Source organism: Pteropus medius, unplaced genomic scaffold (genome assembly GCF_902729225.1).
Source record: "Pteropus medius unplaced genomic scaffold, Ma_sr-lr_union100, whole genome shotgun sequence".
Classification (NCBI taxonomy): Eukaryota; Metazoa; Chordata; class Mammalia; order Chiroptera; family Pteropodidae; genus Pteropus; species Pteropus medius.
The window spans coordinates 1250610-1271041 of NW_024344561.1; the positions used below are offsets into that span (position 1 = coordinate 1250610).

The following is a 20432-nucleotide window of genomic DNA, read 5'->3' on the forward strand; positions in this document are numbered from 1 at the left end:
GTGTCAGCACCTTCTGAGACCTCTCTCCTTGTCTGAGAGGTGCCCACCTTCTCCTCGTGTCTGCCCTCCGCATGTCTGGGTCCTGATCTCTTTATAAGAATAGCAGCCATATTGGATCAAAGCCCATCCTAATGGCCCTGTTTAGTTACCTCTTTAAAAGCCCTCTCTCCAAATACAGTCACATTCTGAGGTCCTAGGGGAGAGCACTTCAACATGTGAACTTGTGGGGGACACAACTCAGCCCTTAACAGGGAGGAAGCTGGGAGGAGCTGCCAGCTTCAGGAGGAGAACACGTCCACCATGGGACTGCTGCTTGGCGGGAAGGGAACGAGAGGAGTAAATACCCCAGACTCTCTCCTCTGCCCCCGTCTCCTGTGGCTGCTCTCATTGGCCAAAGTTCGAAGGAAGCTGGAGGGCAGGAGACCCTGGGATGTGTAGGCTGCAGGGGTCAGTTGCCCAGAGCACCAAGCAGATGGAGAAGTGGGGGCAGAGGGTCTGGAAGGGCCCCAATTTGAACTTCAGCTCCTCACTGGATGCTTTCCAGGTGCATCGTGCCTCCTCCTACGAGAGTGGAAACTTCACGAGGGCAGGGATCTTTGTCTCTTTGGCTACTGCGTCTCCAGCACCTAGAGCAGTGCCTGGCACATAGTAGGTGCTCAGTAAATATTCGTGAGCTGCACCGATGCTCTCTCCCCTCCAGGCCTTTGCCCATGCAGTTCTCTCTGCCTGGAACCCTCTCCTCCGCCTGCTGGCTCCTGCTCGTCCATCCAGTCTGTTTAGCTGCCGCCTCTCCCGGGAGGCTGTCCCTGCAGCCTCACCACCCGGTTCCGTCCTCCGAACGCCACACGCTGCCTGCTTCATAGCACCATGTCACACCACTTTACAACCACCTCTTGTCTTTCAAATATATTGGCTCACTTAACCCTCGAAACACCAACATGTCATCACCCTTCTCCCCTTTGAGAGATGAGGAAACGTGCAGAGAGGCAGGTGAGCTGCCCAAGGTAGCACAGAGCCAGGATTCAGATGCAGACCGTCTGGCCCCCAGCCACTAGGCTGCCTTTCTGTGCTCCCCGTCAGCGCCCATTTGCTGATCTTTAGTCTGTAATCAATTTTATCGCACTCACTCTTATGTTGCTTCGCCTATGTTTAGCCATTTGAATATACTAACAACCACCTCAATGACATCAGTATTATTCTTAGCCCCATATTACAACTGGGGAACTGGAGGCCCAGAGTGGTTAAGTCAGTAGCCCAAGGTCACACAGTAGAGCTGGGATTTGAACTCTGGCAACCTGGCTCCCTAAATGGCATGCTCCCTTGTCTTGCCTTGGCTGGGGGAACTGAATGCCTTTGAAAATCATTTTTTTGAAACCCTAGAATGTGCGTCAAGGTGCAGCCACATGATAAAGGTTTGGATCCAAATTAACTTGCCACCCCGGGGGGCATATACAGAGCCCACGGAAGTGGGTTTTCAGGCGGTGCTGGCACATGGCTTTTCCTGTGAGTTATTAGCAGGCTGGTTGGTCCTCAGTCTAGCCCCTACCTGGGAGCCCTGCGGCAGACACCTCCATTTTGTGCAGCAGCGGCCCCCACTCTTGGCATGAAATGCCTCTGCCAGCCACGGAAGATGAATTTACCCCACGACGACCTTTTCCACGCGCTGACGGATTGATTTCAGAAATCCATCCCCAGCCGGTCTGCCCAGCCCCAGCCCCCACCACTGGCGCTGATGGCTGCAGATTTATGCCCATGCCAGAAATTGAATTCCTGTAAGTCGAGGGAAGTGTCTGAAAAGCTCACCCAGGCTCATTTTTACTTCTGACAAACTTTAGTCGAGAGATTAAACCTGAGCCAGTGTCTTCTAGCAGCAGGGACTGTGGTGGTGGAGAGATGACTTCACTGAGGGTATTTTCCTTATATTCTCCACATGCAGTTTGGCCACCCAGGGCTGAGAAATCAACGGCAGCCAGACCCGCGGGCCTCGTGGTTAAAGAGAATTCCCATTTCTGACCAGCTAATGTTAGAAAAAGGGCACACTCTGTGTACCCAAAGGCAGGCCTCTTGGTCCCTGTGGCAAATATTGAGCCATCGGAGGGATTGGAAGTAAAGCTTCTAATTCATTCCCAGGCTCCTGCACGGGCTCCTGAGGCCCGACTCCGTCTCGGCAACTTTGCAAGGTTCTAATTAAGCTTCCTTGGGTTGTAGCAGAGAGAACATCAAAGTGTGGATATTTCCAGAGCCCTTCAGCCCGACTCCACCCCCTGCCAGTGGCCCAAAGGTGGTGGAAGGAGAAGCGGAGAAATCAAGTGACAGCTCTGTGAAGGAAAGATCTCTCGCTTGCCTTGAAAAATGAAACGTCTTGCTGGAAAGATCTCTCGCTTGCCTTGAAAAAGGAAACGTCTGATGCAAATGTAGCCATTTCTCTTTGGTACATATTAAAGAAATGAATCCTTGATGTCTACAAAAAAAAAAAAAAAAGATCAAAACCGAACCTTTCTGAGAGGAGAAGAACTTTTATTTCGCTGTGAACTTTTCTAGATCTAGCCTCTGGCAGGGATGTCTACAGGACACGGAGTGTGGGAGGATAAAGAAATAAGCGACTGCCATTCATGTATTCATTCAGGAAGTGTCTGTGAAGCAGCTACTGCGTGCCAGGCATGGGGCCGTGAGCTGCGGAAACCACAGGGACAGATTAGAACCCAGTTCCTGCCCTTACAAGCCAGCGGGGCATTCTACAAAATACCCGACAGCTAGTCCTCAAAACAGCCAAGGTCATGAAAAACAAGGAAAGACTGAGAAACGGTCACAGACCAGATGAGGTTAAGGAGATGTGATGACTCAATGCCATGTGGAATGCTGCATGTGATTCAGAAAAAATAAGCCATGAGTGGAAAAGCTGGGGAAATCCAGTGATAGTGCTGCAACAAGTTGGGTTCTTAGTTGTGATAAACGTACCATGGATGTGTAAGATGTTAACAATAGGGAAAAGGGGGTGAGGGGCACATGGGAGGCCTCTGTCCTCTCTACATAACTTTTCTGTAAATGTAAAATTATTCCAAAATAAAAAGTTTCTGTAAAGAAAGTCAGTGGGGGACATGGAATAATTCTAGAATGGCACTGGTTCTGTGAGTTGATATAAAGTCGCTAGCCCCTGGACGCTAAGTGCCAGGCACTGTGACTGGCATACTAGTCATCATCCTGACAATCATGTAAAACCCAGCCATTATGATCCCAATTTCCAGATGAGGCAGAGGAGAGGTTAAGAAAGGCACAGAGGAGTTAAGCTACTTGCCCAAGGTCACACAGGAAGGAGAAGATCGGAATTTGAACTCAAGCAGCCTCAGCTGTTAAACTCTACAACTGCATGTTCATGCACAGGTATTTATTGAGCAGCTACTATACCCCTTCAGGAGCTGACTAGAGAAAAAGAAAGATCTCTTCTAGGCCTTTCAGAGATTTTAATTCAAAGAATTGGTCACAAAGGTAATGGAAGAGACAAGAAACTGAACAGAGGATAGAGGTGAAATTCTGAGATTAGCAATAGCGGAGAGCCTCTATCCCCCTAGAACTGGGGGTCAGATAGAAGAGGTGGTATAAACGGAGGCAAACATTGATTTCTCACGCTTCCGGAGGCTTTGGGTGGTATAAACTGGAGTGTGACCACCGGTGGGAGTTGAAGCCACAGAAGAGATGCAGCCACTGCAGAGCATCCTAGCAGAGAAAGGGAGGGACACACCTGCTCCCCGATCTCCCGTGAATGCCTCCCATTGGAAGCCAGAGGGCAAAGAGTGTGGGAAATTTAGTTCCCAAGCCTGTGGAGTAAGGCAGGGGAGGGAAAGGGAATGAAAATTCAGCTGTGAGGCAGCTTACTCTCAAGCGTGTGTGTGCATGGAGACCCAGGGGGAAGGTTAGGGGAGAGTTTTGATCTCCATTTTATAAATAATGGAGGCAAAGAGATCTGCTTCAGAACTCACAAAGAGGAAGTGGCATATCCGGGCTTTTGACACTGATTATGGTTTAGCCTTGTAGGTTCTTCTGAAGATTGGTGAGAAATGAACTGCAAAGCACCAGAATTGGGCCTGGTTCATAGAATGTGCTCCATAAATGTGAGCTGTTATTGATGATGATGATGGTGATGATGATGATGATGATTGCCACCATTTTTATGATGCTGAAGGACCTTCCTTTGCATAGAACTGTCATATCTGACTGTCGCAGGACTCTGTGTATGTGGGGGAGGGTACTTAAATGCCAGAGGATCATTTAAGGGGGGGCTTAACTGTGTCCTCACGTGGCAAGGGAGATCTCTGGGGTCTCTTAGAATGGCACGAATCCCACATCCAAATACCTCACATTGGGAGTTAGGTTTCAATATGTGACTTTTGGGAGGACAGAAACATTCAGTCAGTAGCAAAGAGTGAGTTCTACAAGTGTCAAATAAAATATAAAACCTCGGTGGTGGTTGCTGGCTTGGTTGCTGGTCCTCTTTCATCCATTCCCATGACTTTTAATCCCATCTGTCTGCTGACAGCACCCAAATGCATATCCCTCTCTCCTCTCCCCAGCTGCCGACTTGACATTTCCCCTTGGGTGTGGTCACAAACATCATGAATTGAACATGCCTTCAGGCTGGACTCTTGATTTCCATCACTTCCGCCCCTGCCAAAGCTGCTCCTCCCCCACTTTCCCTGGCTCCTTCTCCAGCCTCTCCATCTCAGTTAATGGCACCACCACTTATCCACTCACTCCATCACTCAGGCCCCAAAAGTTGAAGTCATCTTCAACTCTCTCCCTTCTACCCACATCTGGTCCCTCAAATCCTGTGGGCTCAGCATTTAAAACGTAGACATCTGAAACTTTAGGTCAAGATGGTGGAGTAGGTAAACTGTGCTCACCTCCTCCCATAACCACATCAAAATTATAAATAAATTATAGAACAATCACCCTTGAGAACCACCTGAAGACTAGCTAAACAGAATTCCTATAACTAAGGATATAAAGAAGAAGCTACATCGAAGTTGGTGGGAGTGACAGGGACATGAAATAACTGTGACGGTTAAGAATGGGGAGGGATGTCTTGTCTGCAGAGGTCCCTAAGGAGTGAGGGGTCCCAGCCCCACATCCAGCCCCTCAGCCCAGGGCACCAGTGCCAGGGAGAGGAGTCCTCACAATAGCTGGCTGTGAAATTCAGCAAGGACTCAGTTCAGGTGAGACAGAGGGCTGCTGTAGACCCAGGCATCCTCTTAAAGGGCCCATTCCCAGACTCACTCGCTCACAAACATTTGCCCTAAGCTCCAGGAAAGGGACACCAGCTCAAAAAGCACCAAGAACATATGGGAAGGGACCGAATTGTCTGGCTTCAGGGCGAGGGCTGGAGAGTCAGCTTTCTCCAAGAGTAAAGTGCTGGCAGGCACCACTGTTCCTTTGTTGAGCTCTCCCCACACACAGCCTGCTGGCACAGTTGGGCACCAAACCTGAGTCTCAATCAACCTGGATAACACTTCTCTTGCTCCACCCTGGGGATTCTCTGAGACCCACCTTACCCAATTCGTGTGCCTGGCTTGAATCTCTTTCAGAGGCTAATCCACACAAGTGGCAGGCCCACACTATGGACTTTCCTAAAATCTCTCAAAGGTCCACAACCTCAAACAAGTAGCGTCTGGCCTCAATGTGCTTTCTACCTCTTTCTAAGTGGTCCCAGGCCCAGCACTGGTGTCAGCTGGCCTCGGTTCACAGCATGACCACTCCCAGGTGTCTCCAAGCCCAGTGCAGGCAGCTACAAACCACAGATCACTTTGTAGCTTCTCCCAGGTGGCTCCAGGCTAGACACAGGCAGCGGCTGACCTTGGCCTGCATCAGAGCCCTTCCCAAGAGGCCCCAGAATCAAGACTCTTGATGGCTGGCCTCAGACTACACTAGAGCACCAGCCAAGTAGCATTACCAACAACACACCTAAAATGTGAATTTGGCAGGCACTAGAGCTGTGCTAAAGTGAATCCTGCTCTGTGGGGTCAGCCCCTCACAACAGCTTGTCCACTGGAGTCATGGCCAGTCCTCATAGCCAGTCAGCCTGAGAGACAATCTCACCCACTGATGAGTCAACATAAATCAAGGCTCAACTACAATAGGAGAGCACACACAACCACACAGGTGAAAGGGGAAACTGTGCCACTGGGACCCACAGGACACCTACTACAGAAGGCCACTCTGTCAAGAATGGGAGACATAGCAGATCTACTTAATATATAGAAAAAAGACACACGGGGACAGCCAAAATGAGACAAACACATTCCAAATGAAAGAGCAGGACAAAACTTCAGAAAAAAATAATTAAACAAAATGGGGCCAACAATTTACCAGATGCAGAGTTCAAATCACTGGTTATATGGATGTTCAATGAACTTAAGGGAACAATGGATGAACTCAGAACTTCAACAAAGAAATAGGAAACATAAAAATGGAGATAGAAAAAAAAAGGGCCAGTCATAAATGAGGAAAGTGATAACTGAAATGAAGAATACATTAGATGGAATCAATAGCAGATTAGATGAAGCAGAGGACTGAATCAGCTATTTGGAAGACAAAGTAGTGGAAAGCACCCTATCAGAACAGCATAAAGAAAAAAGAATCCCCCCCCTTCCCAAAAAAGAAAAGTTTAAGGGATCTCTCTAGGATAGTATCACAGGGGTACCAGAAGGAGAAGAGAGAGAGCAAGGAATTGAAAACCTACTTCAAGAAATAATGACTGAAAACTTCCTTAACTTAGTGAAGGAAACAGACATATAAGTCCAGGAAGCACAGAGAGTCCCAAACAAGGTGAACCCAAAGAGGCCCACACCAAGACATGTCATAATTAAAATGTGAAAGGCTAAAGACAAAGAGAGTCTTAAAAGCAAGAGAAAAGCAGTTATCTACAAGGGAGCTCCCATAAGATTGTCAGCTGATTTTTTGACAGAAACTTTGCAGGCCAGAAGGGATTGGCAGGAAATATTCACAGTAATAAAAAGCAAAGATATACAATCAAGATTACTCTACTCAGTAAGGCTATCGTTTAGAATCAAAAAGGAGATAAAGAGCTTTCCAGAGAAGTTCATAAAATCCTCTCTGAGATCAAGGTTCATATGTTTAGTACCTGTGTTTTCTTCTATGCAGTTTATTGTTTTAGGTCTTATATTTAAGTCTTTAATCTATTTTGAGTTAATTTGTGTGTGGTGTCAAATAGCAGTCTGGTTCCTTTTTTTTTTTTTGCATATGGCTTTCTAATTTTCCCAACAGCATTTATTGAAGAGGCTTTTCTTTCTCCACTGTGTTTTTTTGGCTCCTTTGTCAAAAATTAGCTGCTCATATACATATGGGTTTATTTCTGGACGCTCAATTCTGTTCCATTGGTCTGTGTATCTATTTTTCTGCCAGTACTATATTGTTTTGATTACTGTAGCTTTGTAGTATAATCTTAAGTAAGGCAGCGTGATACCTCTGGCTTTGTTCTTTTTTCTTAGGATTGCTGTGGCTATTCGGGTCTTTTGTGGTTCCATACAAATTTGATGATTTTTTTTGGTTCTATTTCTTTTTAAAATGCCATTGGGATTTTGATGGAGATTACATTAAATCTGTATATTGCTTTGAGTAACTTAGTTATTTTAACTATGTTGATTCTTCTAATCCATGCATATGGAATATTTTTCCATTTCTTTGTGACTTCTTCAATTTCTTTAAATAGTATCTTGTAATTTTCAGTGTATATAGGTCCTTTGCATCCTTTGTTAAGTTTATTCCTAGGTATTTGTTCTTTTTGTTGTGGGTGCAAATGAAATTATTTGCTTCATTTCTTTCTTTGATATTTTATTGCTAGCATATAGGAAGGTAATGGATTTTTGTACATTGATTTTGTATTCTGCAACTTTAGTTGTTTATTGTTTCTAATAGGTTTTTTTTGGTGGAATTGTTGGGGTTTTCTACATATAGAATCATGTCATCTGCAAAAAGTGACAAATTTACTTCATTCCTAATTTGAATGCCTTTTATTTCTTTTTCTTGCCTAATTGCTCTGGCTAGGACTTCCAGTACTACCTTGAATGACAGTGGTGAGAGTGGGCATTCTTGTTCCTGATATCAGAGGGAAAGCTTTCACTTTTTCACCACTGAGTATGACATTAGCTGAGGGTTTGTCATGTATGGCCTTCGTTATGCTGAGGTACTTTCCTTCTATACCCACTTTATTGAATGCTTTAATCATAAATAGATGTATTTTGTCAAACGTTTTTTCTGCATCTTTTGATATAATATGATTTTTATCCTTTATTTTGTTAATGTGGTGCATCACATTGATCAATTTGTGTATGTTGAACCATCCTTGCACCCCTGGAATGAACCCCGCTTGATTGTGATGTATCATCCTTTTGATATATTATCTTTTAATATACCATTGTATTCGATTTGCTAATATTTTGTTTAGGATTTCTACATTTATATTCATCAGAGACATTGGTCCGTATTTTCTTTTTTGTGTGTTGTCCTTTCCAGATTTTGGTGTCAGGGTAATGTTGGCCTCAAAAATGAGTTAGGAAGTATTGCCTCTTCTTCAATTTTTTGGAAGCATTTGAGAAGGACAGGTGTTAAATCATCTTTGAATGTTTGGAAGATTTCACCAGTGAAGCCATCTGGTCCTGGACTTTTATTTTTGGGGGAGGTTTTTGATGACTGTTTTGATTTTCATACTGTTGATCAGTCTATTTAGATTTTCTAATTCTTCATGATTCAATCTAGGAAGGTTATATACTTCTAAGAACTTTTCCTTATCTTCTAGGTCATGGACTTCGGTGGCGTATAGTCTTTCATAGTATTCCTGTGTGGTCCTTTGTATCTCTGTGGTGTCCATTGTAACTTCTCTTTCATTTCTGATTTTTATTTGAGTCTGCATTTGCAAATTTTTGCACAAGGCAGGCCTCTTTCACACTTCCTCCAGTTGTGGACCTGGACTCCAGAGAAGGAAGTCATTTGAATTCAGAGACCTGTGTCTCTTCCTGACTTTCCCAAGAAAGTCTATTTCATTGATTATTGGTCCACATTGGCGCTGTGACGTCAGAGACTAAGATATGCTGGAATGTAAGTACTGGCCTTCACTGGGACTCAGGAGATGCTGGGTCTCCTGCCAGGGTTTGGGTGGCTTCAGAGGGTGAGAGGTTGTGCTGTGCAGCTAGCCTGGATAATCTCTCAGGACAAGATGGGTTAACTGCATTGGGAGGAAATGAATGAATGAATGAGTGAGTGAATGAATGAATGGATAGACTCAAGGTTGTCCCCCATCCTAGCCCCTCCCCTGGCCATAGTCTCTCACAGGCAAAGCCCCAGCTGCTCAGGCTGAGAGGGGACCTAGTTCTCCCTCTTGGCATGAGTGAGCCGATGTCTTCTTTAAGGCCTGTCAAGCTTGTCAATCAGGAAGGATTTGCCCAATACCTCGAAGTTTGTCAGGGCAGCCTGCTATTATCTTAAGCCCTCCAAAGGGACATGGCCCCCGTCACAGCTCAGACGTGTCAGACAAGTGTGTCCCTAATCATTCCTCATGGCCCTCCTGCCACTCCAGCAGTCAGAGAGAAGCTACAGCTGCCTCTGAGTCTGCCAGGCTCCTGTCTGCAGCCTGATCTCAGACCTCCCCTCCCTGGGAGAGATGGAAGCCAATTTGGCAGAAGGGGAAAAGCATGGTGGATCTGTGAAGGTGTTTGCTCTTTGACCAGCATATGGTCATTCAACAAGCATGCATTGTCCCGGGTCCGGGAGATTCAGTGATGAGCAAAACAGACAAACTCCCCACCCTCACGCTATCTCCTGTCCAGGGGCCAAGGCAGGCCACACTCAGTAGTCACAGCCATGAGGTTCTAACGGCCATTGTGACCAGGGCTTGAAGGAGGACTGGAGAGGTACAGCATGGTGGTGCAAGCTGTGAGCCAGATGGCCTGTGTTTGAATCCCAGGTCCACCATTTACAGGCTGTGACGCTCTGGCCAAGAGATGTGAGCCTTCTCTTGCCCAGTTTCTTCACCTCTCAAAGGCAGATATTGACAGTGCCTGCCTCCTAGCATTGTGGTGAGAATCAAATCAGTTAAAACATGCAAAGCGCTTAGAACAATGCTTAAGATATAGTAAGAAATAGTAGTATTAGGGAGAAAAAGGACAGGATGCCTTGAGAGGTGAGTAACATGGGACAGATACAGCAGAGGATGCTTTTGGAAGCAACATTTATGCTTGAGCCCCAGGGATGGGAAAGAGTGAGCCCGGCCAGGAGATGGGGTAAGTGTTGATGGCAGAGGGTCCAACTGGTGCAAAGGCCTGGAAGTGGAAAAAAAAATGGTTGTTCTAGGAAGGGTAGGACGACTAGAAGATGGGCTGGAGAGAATGTGGCAGTGTGAGCTTCCTTGATTGCTGGTTCATATGAAATAGGACTCACCTCTACCACATTACGTCAAGGAGATGCTCAAGAACAGGAAGCCGCTGAGCCACTTGTAGACCAGGATGCAGCAAGCGTCTCTGCCCATCTTCTGTGGGGTTCAACTCTCACTCACTCCTGTCTGTCACTGGACTTTCTGTGGTTCCTCATCATTCTGCAGCCTCAGCCTCAACTCCACAGGACTTTCGTCCATTCTCCCAGATTGTCTCAATCCAGTGACTGCAAGCTCAAACCATTTTGACTACATGAAGTTATGAATTGGCTTTAGAGTGTCGTGGAGGTTACAATAATAACAGCAAACACTTCTGTAGTGTTTACTACAGGCTGATGAGTGTTCTGATTGCTCGTACATATAGTATTAACACATTCAAGTTTCCCAGCAACCCTGGGAGGTAGGCACAGTTATCATGTCCATTTTACAAATGAGAAAATGGCAGCACAGAGAAGTTAACTGACTTGCTCAGGTCACACAGCAAGTGAGTGGCTGAGCCAGGACATAAACTCAGCAGCCTGACCCCAGGACATGGTTCTTAACCATCTGGCTCTCCTTTACCATCCGAGTGGGAATAAGAGACATCTAGAAAAATGAGTCGTTTCTATCGTAAGGATGTTGTCTGGAAAGATGCTGGTGACATCACACAGACTCCTTTCTTGGAGGACTGTGGGAGAGATCCTTGCCTGTTCTTGGTACCAAAAATACTTAAGCTTTCTCCTGAGCATCTGGCATACTTTGTTTCAGGACACTGGGAACTATATAAATGACCAGCTTTCCCTTTTCAAGTTGGCTGCGAAAGAGCTTGGAGCCAAATTGATGGCCCAACCATATGCTGGTGGTTCAGGTTCTTAAGGGATGAGTTTTTCTTAGCCTTATTTCTGGTTCTATATCCCCACTTTTCTCTTTCTTCCTTTTCTCCTTTGCAAAAAAAAAAAAATTTTTTAAAGGATCGAAAAAAATCTTTGCAGGACCAATATGCATTCATTGTAGAAAATTTGGAAAATAAGATACATTTGAAGATGGCAGTAAATCCCCACTAATCCCCAGTTTTAATGGCTGCATAGTATTCCTTCCTGTGGGTGCACCTCGAGTTTTGAAATCAATCAGACAACGTGAGGAAAAAGTCCAGTTGTCCAATTTTAAATAGTGTTTTAACAAGCATCCTTGTAGCAGTTGTGCGCTTGTCCACATTTCTCTGGGCTAAATTCTTCTGCTCAGATATGTTGGGTTAAATGCAAATGCAGAAACCTTAGAGCTTGGGCTCTGGATTGGCAGACTGCCCTCCAGAAACATCTAAATCTGATTCTCCTATTTAATTGGAGCTATCGTGTGGTATTTTACATATCCTTGTAAACCACTTGGAGTCCTCTCTGGAACAAGGCAGGGTACAAATAAATACATAAACCCCAAGCCACTTCTGCTTCCTGATTAAATTGTCCAGCCTCAAACGCAATAGTATCTTTGTCTTATTAAGAGGCAGCCGCTTGCTCTGTTCCTGTTGGCTAATCCCCGAAAGCCAGTGCTGGCTGGCTGACTGCCCCCCAGGATTCTGGAGCAAGCCCTCAGCCCCCGGAAGAACCAGGAATTGTTTTTAGTCCAAGAAGTAGGTGGTGGAGTTGTATACTGAGATGATGACCCCAGGTGTGGCAGCGAGAAAACCTTCCTGCATTTCTCATACTCAGTCCTGGATCTGTCACGGAGACATTGGCATAATTGGGGCATCAGCCTCGGCAAAAACATTTGAAAAATCCCTGCCAGAAAGACAATTTGAGGAGCTGCCACCGAGTGCACAGCTTACCCTCGTAGAGCCCATTAGCAGAAATATTAAACTCGGAACCAGCAGCTGAGCCAAGAGAGCATCTGGCTCCTGCGCATTTGCCACATCCAAGGTGAGACAGGCCATCTGAGGTGTCTGTATCTGGATTGCTCCTGGGCTCTGACACCTGCTGTTACAGCAATCCCCTTAGTTTAGGCCATTCTCTGGCCCCATCTCAAGCTCTCCAAGAGTTCACGACTTCGGCTCCAAGCTAAATGCAGTCTGGGAGAGCAAGCATTCGGGTTCTCAAACATTGAGCCTTCTAGGACATTCCAGTATTCCGTGGGACATGAACTTGCCTGTGTATTTGATCTTGAACCTGACGATGGGCAAACTTCAGGATCTCTGCCGTGCTGAGAGTTGGCAGCCAAACCCCAGGCATTTAATTACACTGCTGCAGAGAGCACTCTAGCAAGGTGCGTCCAACGCAGACAATTATTTTAGGAAAGCCATGGAGGCCGCCTCTCCTCACCACTTAAATCTTGCTTCTCGTTTGCAATTCAATATTTCAATTGTTGAGAGAAAGTGGATTGTTTGCTTCAAAGGACAGGCTAGGAAATGTAGGAAGGAGATGTTAATTATGTTGAACTGAGCTGCTTTGTCTCTACACAAATGAGAATTTTCAGGGGATTCTGTCCAAATTGCTTGGGGATCTGAGCCAGGGGAACATACCTGGGGATTCTTGGACTCACAGTCATTGTTTTTGTTTTGTTTTAAGAACTGAATTTGTCGTGAAAGGAGGCAAAACTGGTTCTGTGTTCTCCCAGAACCAAGGGGAATGCTTTCTTGGGTCCCCTTGCCTGTCTTGGGTCAGGTTCCCTCAGGAGCAGAGGTGGAGGAGAGGAGTTGAGTACAGGTACTTATCTGGGAGGTGATCCCAGAAGGAACCAGAGGAAAATGAGATGGGAAGCAAAGGAAATCCATGCAGGGCGAGGTAATGAGCAGTGAGCGTGCCACTGTGGGCGCCTGGAGCACAGGTCCCAGTGGGCTCCCCTGGGAAACTGCATGCAACGCGCACCTTGGAGTTCTCCCACTGGAGATGAAGGCTGACATTCATCACTAACTGCTGGGACGCATGGATAGGGGCTACAGGTGGGGTGCAGGGCCTTTTGCTGCTGGAGGAAACCCTTGGTCGGGGGTGGGGGGTGGCGAGTGGTCCTGAGCACTTCCACTTCCACGGTGAGACGGGGGAGGCGTGAGTGTTGGCCCCTCTTGAATCACATCTGCAGGCAAGGAAGGCTAGGCAAGTGAGCGACTTCATCCCTCCACAAGGGAGACCTACATCTCCCCATAAAGAGGGGGTCTCCCCAACTTCAGAAGGGTGTACATAAGGTGCAAAGAATGACTAATTATAATAGTTTCAGATGGTGTTTATGAATGGTTTATTTTTCTTATAAATTAATGAGTCAAGCTCATCTGTAAAATTATATCATTCTCACACTCCAATAAGCTTTTTTTTTTTTTTTTTAAAAAAAAAAACACTTTATTGAGCAGGAGAGAAAAAGGTGGACTTAGAATAGCTGTCGACTCCAGGACTGTGTGTAACTCACAGCTTATCTCTGCTGCAGCTCCTGGGAATAGCCTCTGCTGGGCAGCCAGTTAACGACTTGCAAATGATCAATTATTATGGGGCTGTTTCTCTGGAAAACACTTGGGGTTTTATCAGAATTTCTTCCAGTGCCTGTAGGAGTGCATCCTGGATAGGACCAGAATCTTTCACTGCTCACCTAAACGGTCGCCACCCATCATCATCTGTCTGGATATGTCGGCAGTCATCTCTTCCCCGGTCTCCTGCCCTCGTCTCCCCCGGTCTCCTCCCCTCCGCAGCAGCCAGGGGGTGCCTGTGAACGCTTGAGTCAGGTCATGTTCATCCTCTGTTCAGAACCCTCCTGTGGTTCCCACCTCGCTCAGAGCCAACACCAAATCCTCCCCACCACGTACAGGCCCTGAACGTGCTGCACTGCCCCCTCCCTGCCCTCATCTCCCTCCTACTCGCTCCCGCTATCACCCTCTTGCTCACTCTGCTCCAGCTACACCGGTCTCCATGTTGCCCAAACACGCCAGGCATGACCCTGCCTCAGGGCCTTTGCACCTCTGTTCTCTCTGCCCCGAACACCTTCCCCAGGTATCCACAGGCTTCTCCCTCACCTCCTTTAGCTCTTGACTCTTGTAAATGCATCTTCTCATGGAGGCTTTGCCAAGCCATCCTAAAATTGCAACCCCTCACCACCTCAACTCCAGTGTCTCCCACTGTTCCTTCCATCCTTACTTCTCTCTATGGCACTCATCACCCTTTAAAGACTTGATGTTTACTTATTGGTTTATTTCTGTCTCTCTAATGTAAGCACCTAGACGAGCTTTTGTGTTTGTGTGTTTTGTTTGCTGCTGTGTTTTCAATATCCAGAATAGAGCTTGACACACAGTAGGAGCTTAACAAATACATGTTAAACAAATGAGACCATCATGCCCCGATACAAACAAAAAGATTGGGACTTGTGACTAACTCCAGTATGTTCTGGGAAGCTCAAGGGGGCCTGAGAGGGCGGGGGTGGGGGGCAGCATGTTCCATCAGTGGCAGTCAGTGCTTTTTGAACAATGCAGAAACTTATTGGACCACAGAGGACCCTTTGTCCAGCACGCCTGGTAAGATTGCCAGCATTCCAGGGAGCATGGTTTGGGGAACACAGCCATGATTGATCCTGGAATTACTTGAATGATATAAACTGACTTGAAGATTAATTTAAGAGGAGGAATCTGAAGGGAATGCCTTTTATTCAAGGGCCTGGAAGTCTCTTTGAGGATTGTCACCCTTTGGGCTGGGCTTCTCAGGAGCAGAGGCAGAGGTGGTAGAGTTGTGCTTAGTGGCCCAAGGTATATCCGGAGCTTATGTGTCACCCTGAGTTGGGGAAGTAGAGAGGGAGGCCCAGGTTTGGGTGGCAGTATGAGCAGGGCTATTTTAATGGTGGCTGTGGAGGCAGCGTGTGTGAGCAACCTCATGGGAGAGAATAAATTCCTGTCCTGTGGAAGGACTCGAGCCTGAAACTCCTTACCATATTCCTCACTCCCTCGTACCTCAGTCTTGTCATCTGTGAAATGGAGTTCCAAGCATCAGGCACTCAACACGTGGTCTGGCGCATTCCAGGGGTCCAGCAAAGGGCATTTGTTGTTTTCCCGAGCTCCCTTTCTCCCCTAGCAGGAGTGGGAGAATCCCCCATTGGGTTCCTGCTCTCTGACCCCTGACCTCCTCACAGACCCTCTTCCAAAGCCCAGAGGAAGGATGGCAGCTGTACACCTCGGCCCAGGCCCCCGACGGGAAATGCATCTGCACGGCCGTGATACCTGCACAGAGCACCTGCTCCCGAGACGGCAGGAGTCGGGAGCTGCGGCAGCTGATGGAGAAGGTAAGAACCTTCCAGATTCCTTGGGGAAAATGGAGAAATCTTCCAGTCCCCGCCCTGCCCTCTGCCCTCATCCAGGTAAGCCAGGGCCACAGCCATGCAGGTTAATCAGAGCTGGCAGATAATTTGCCTTCCCTCCAGGTGGATATGTTAGCTAATATCTGTTCAATGCTTCTTTGGAGGAGAAGCTGAGCGCTGTGGGGGACCGGGAGGAAATAGGACCCCAGTGGCAGCATCTGTGTCTCCCGAATGTGAGCTCTGGCCCCACAGTGCATGTCCCACTCAGCCCTTTAGTTCACCACACTCATCTGCTAAGAAGAGGTTTTGTGTCCCTTGGGGAGGGGTCTAATCCTCTACCCCAAGAGGCTCATATAAAGATCCCTTCCCTTTCTGATTGTGGTCAATAGAAAATGGCCCCTATTCAACACATCTCCAAGGATGACTCAGTGCCCTTTATAAACTGATGGCTATTTCTTGCCACTGTCCAGCTGACTGCTCATTGGACAGCTTTGCTGTTGGTGTTGAAAGGGACCAGCGACCTCCCTCCATCCTCTTATAAGGGAGGAGGCTGAGGCTTGGCAGAGGACAGAAGAGACCCCTCTCAGCACAAGAGTCTCCCAGTCATTAACTTCCCAGGATCCTGCTCTACCCACACCCCCAGGACTGCTTTCCTCAATAGTTTGGGACACCCATATGATGTCCCCTGATTGTTGACAAGGGTTATAAAATGTTCAGTGGTGGCCAGGGTAGGTATCGGGCTGTTAGGTTTCTGAGAACGTCCAAGTGTCATGTGGAGAAGGTGTATTTCAACAAGCATCCAGTGTTGTCTTTGAGTTCCCCTTAGCCAGGTGGGGCTTACCTTGGCTAGGTGCAGCTCACATTACCCAGGTGGAGGTGGGAGATAGAGGGCCCTCAGTCTGGGGTAGGAGAGGCCAGGGTGAGGGAATTTCAGTTTCCTCATTTAGCTCAAGAGTATCTATTAAGCATCTGCTTAGGACCAATGCTATACACCGGGTCTGCCTCTGTGGATCCCACCTGAAGGAAGCAGATGAACAGGACCAGTCCAGATGACAGTCATAGCTGGAGAGATAATAACAGGCTATGGGGAAAGTGGGTGAGCGGCTAGTTGAGACAGGGTGGTCAGGGAAGGCTGCTCTGAGGAGGCAATGCTGGAGTTGAGATCCGAAGACTGAGAAGGAGCCAGCTGTGGGAAGACGAGAGGAAGAGCACTCCAGATAGAGGAAGGAGCAGGTGCAAAGACACTCAGGAGGGGAAGAGCCTAGAGTCTGTGAGGGCAAAGGGGGCAGGCGGGGTGGTAGGACCAGCACGCAGGGTCTACAGGGGAAGGCGGTGATCCAACCTTTCTTTTGAAAAGCTCCCTTTGGCTTCTGTGTGGAGAACTGACTGTTAGGGCCTAGGGTGGGAAGAGGTGGCCATTCCAGGCCGGGCCAATGGATGGATTGGGCATGCGACTGGGAGGCCTCTGGTAAGATTGGGAAGAGAAGATTGGTCGGGTATTTCCCAAGTCTTGTCTGAGGCATCTCTGGGACAGGGGTGGGGGCAGGAGTCTGGCTGTCTCTAACTCTCCCAGTTCCCAGGTCCAGAACGTCTCCCAGTCCATGGAGGTCCTTGAGTTGCGGACGTACCGTGACCTCCAGTATGTGCGCAGCATGGAGACCCTCATGCGGAGCCTGGACGCGCGGCTCCGGGGGGCCGATGGGTCCCTCTCAGCCAAGAGCTTCCAGGTGGGTCAGGTTGGCGATCAAGGAAAGAATTGGGAATGGAGCCCATTAGTTCCCAGAGTGGGATCACGTCTGGGAAGACAGGGTTGGCTGGGATCTGGGGTATAGTGTGGGCCGAATGTTAAGGGCTAGGTGTGTATCAAAGATAAAGGGTAAGGTTCTGGGTCACAGGTTATGGTATGTCTGGGTCAAAGGTCAGGAGTAGGGATCAGCTACAGTTCCATCTTGGTGGGCAGGAGTTGAAGGACAGGATGACAGAGCTGTTGCCCCTGAGCTCAGTGCTGGAGCAGTACAAGGCGGACACACGGACTATCGTGCGCCTGCGGGAGGAGGTGAGGAATCTGTCCGGCAGCCTCGCAGCCATCCAGGAGGAGATGGGCGCCTATGGATACGAGGACTTGCAGCAGCGGGTGATGGCTCTGGAGGCCCGGCTCCATGCCTGCGCCCAGAAGCTGGGTATGCCTTGACCCTTGACCTTGACCCCTGACTTCCATGCCCTTGATCCTAATACCACCTGTGTGTGCAGAAGCTAGACATGATTTTGATCTTTAACTTCTATCATTGGTGAATATCTTCTCCCATTCAATATGCTGTCTTATTTTTTTGTTGATGGTTTCTTTTGCTGTGCAAAAACTTTTTAGATGACCTCTAACTTCTCAACTTCTATCCTTGACCTCCCTAACCAAGGCCAAAAATAGATCCCAAAATTAGTAATGGCCCTGACCCTTGACTTCCAGCCCCTCACCCCCAACTTAACTCCATCTTGAAACCAGATCTCTGGATCCTCTCTCACCCCTGATCCCAGCTCTTCCCAGTCCCACCTCATCCTTGCCCTGCCTCCCTGGGGCTCTTCCCACCCCCACACCCTCATCTCCCCTGTTTCTGCCTCCCAGGCTGTGGGAAGCTGACTGGGGTCAGTAACCCCATCACCGTTCGGGCCATGGGGTCCCGTTTTGGCTCCTGGATGACTGACACGATGGCCCCCAGTGCGGACAGCCGGGTAAGTGACTGTGCCCATCCCAGGAGTCAGAGCCTGGGAGGGACATAACCTGTGGCTGCCCATAGGTGCCCAATGATTCTCTTATAACCCAAAGTCTTGGGGTCTCCAGACCCTTGGACCTCCCCTTGACCATCTAGTGACCACGAAGTGACCAAGGACTTTCCAGCCCTATGAATCCCTGTCTGTTGACTTCTGATGACCAAATAGACTAATGGTTACTAGTACTACTGAGCAGCTCCCAGTGACCACTGACCTCTAAGTTACTGCCTGGTTAACCAGTGCCTTCACAAAGACTAGAGGCCCCTCCCCCCAGCACCACTCAGTAACCTTCGGACTTCCAGTAGCTTCTATGTTCACAATTGCCCTTCACCTCCGACCCACAGGAACCACCCATTAACTGCTGCAGTGACTATTCCAGTGACCCGATATCCTCGCCATGATCACTGGCCTCCCAGGGATTACGGTGGTTCAACCAGATGGTTAAGAGCTTAGGCGTGGGAATCAGACTTGGATTTGCATCTCATTTCCTCCAATTCTTGGCTGTCCAAGGTTCCTTAATGTCTCGGAGACTCAATTTTCTTACCTTCAAAAGGATCATGATAATGTCCACATTAAAGCTTTTAAGATGCTTAGCCCGATAACCAGCCCTAGTAAAGGTACTTGCAAATGCTAATAAACATGGTGAGATGAGTGATGATGGTGAAGATGCAGATTATAGGCTCGGTCAACTTGTAGTTACAGGGGTTACCATGGGCAATGAACTCAGGTGACTTCTCATCACCCAATGGCTATCCAGTGACCACTAACCATCCAGTAGGCAATGACCAGTGAATCCCCGGGTCCAGTGGGTCTCCAGGAGTTGCAGTTTTCCCCAGTCCTCGGGACTCAAGCACCGTCTGCTTAGTGAGTGTTTTAAGACCAATGGCACTCCCTGACCAAGAGATCCCGTCCCTGGGACTATGGCTGGTCGTGGGTGTCGCTGGTCATCCCATGACTCACTAATGACCATTTAGTGACTGTTGATGTCTAATGACCATGGTTCATTCCTCAGTGGTTGCTGGAGCCTTTGGGTCACTGGCGATGGTCCCCCAGTGACCAGTGGCTCTCTCACAGGTCTGGTACATGGATGGCTATTACAAGGGCCGGCGTGTCCTGGAGTTCCGCACTCTGGGAGACTTCATCAAAGGTCAGAACTTTATCCAGCACCTGCTGCCCCAGCCGTGGGCGGGCACGGGCCACGTGGTGTACAATGGCTCCCTGTTCTACAACAAGTACCAGAGCAACGTGGTGGTCAAGTACCACTTCCGCTCGCGCTCCGTGCTGGTGCAGAGGAGCCTCCCGGGCGCCGGTTACAACAACACCTTCCCCTATTCTTGGGGCGGCTTCTCCGACATGGACTTCATGGTGGATGAGAACGGGCTCTGGGCCGTGTACACCACCAACCAGAACGCGGGCAACATCGTGGTCAGCCGGCTGGACCCGCACACCCTCGAGGTCACGCGGTCCTGGGACACCGGCTACCCCAAGCGGAGCGCGGGCGAGGCCTTCATGATCTGTGGCGTGCTCTACGTGACCAACTCCCACCTGGCCGGCGCCAAGGTCTACTTCGCTTACTTTACCAACACGTCCAGCTACGAGTACACGGACGTGCCCTTCCACAACCAGTACTCCCACATCTCCATGCTGGATTACAACCCCCGCGAGCGGGCCCTCTACACCTGGAACAACGGCCACCAGGTGCTCTACAATGTCACCCTCTTCCACGTCATCAGCACTGCCGGGGACCCCTAGGGGCTGCCCCAGCGGGCCAGCGGAGGCCCTTTCTACTCTGCCTGTGTCCCTTCGAGCTGATCTGTCTCTGTCGTGTTCCCTCTCTCCCCTCCTGTCCTTTTTTTTCTCGCCCTGCCTTTTGCCCAGCTTTCATTCTCTGCCTCTGGATTTCCATTAGTGCATTTTCTCAATGTTCTCCTCTCCTTTATTGATCTGATTTTGATACTCCAGTTCTTTGCTGTTTTGCCTTTTTATTGATGTCTCT

At 48.4% G+C, this 20432-nt stretch overlaps 1 protein-coding gene across 2 annotated transcripts in view; it reads left to right on the forward strand.

Moving 5' to 3' along the window:
* The window catches only part of OLFM2 (olfactomedin 2), a 55736-nt gene extending 35310 nt beyond the window's left edge, over nt 1-20426 (forward strand). Inside the window, exons 2-6 of one of the 2 annotated variants that reach the window (XM_039873262.1) lie at nt 15509-15658; nt 17254-17400; nt 17634-17853; nt 18291-18397; nt 19511-20188. In XM_039873262.1, the coding sequence (XP_039729196.1) occupies nt 15509-15658; nt 17254-17400; nt 17634-17853; nt 18291-18397; nt 19511-20188 (1302 nt within the window). Of the gene's footprint in view, nt 1-15508; nt 15659-17253; nt 17401-17633; nt 17854-18290; nt 18398-19510 lie in introns of both variants that reach the window. The other variant, XM_039873261.1, reaches the window with a different exon arrangement.
* Nucleotides 20427-20432: the final 6 nt, after the last annotated feature.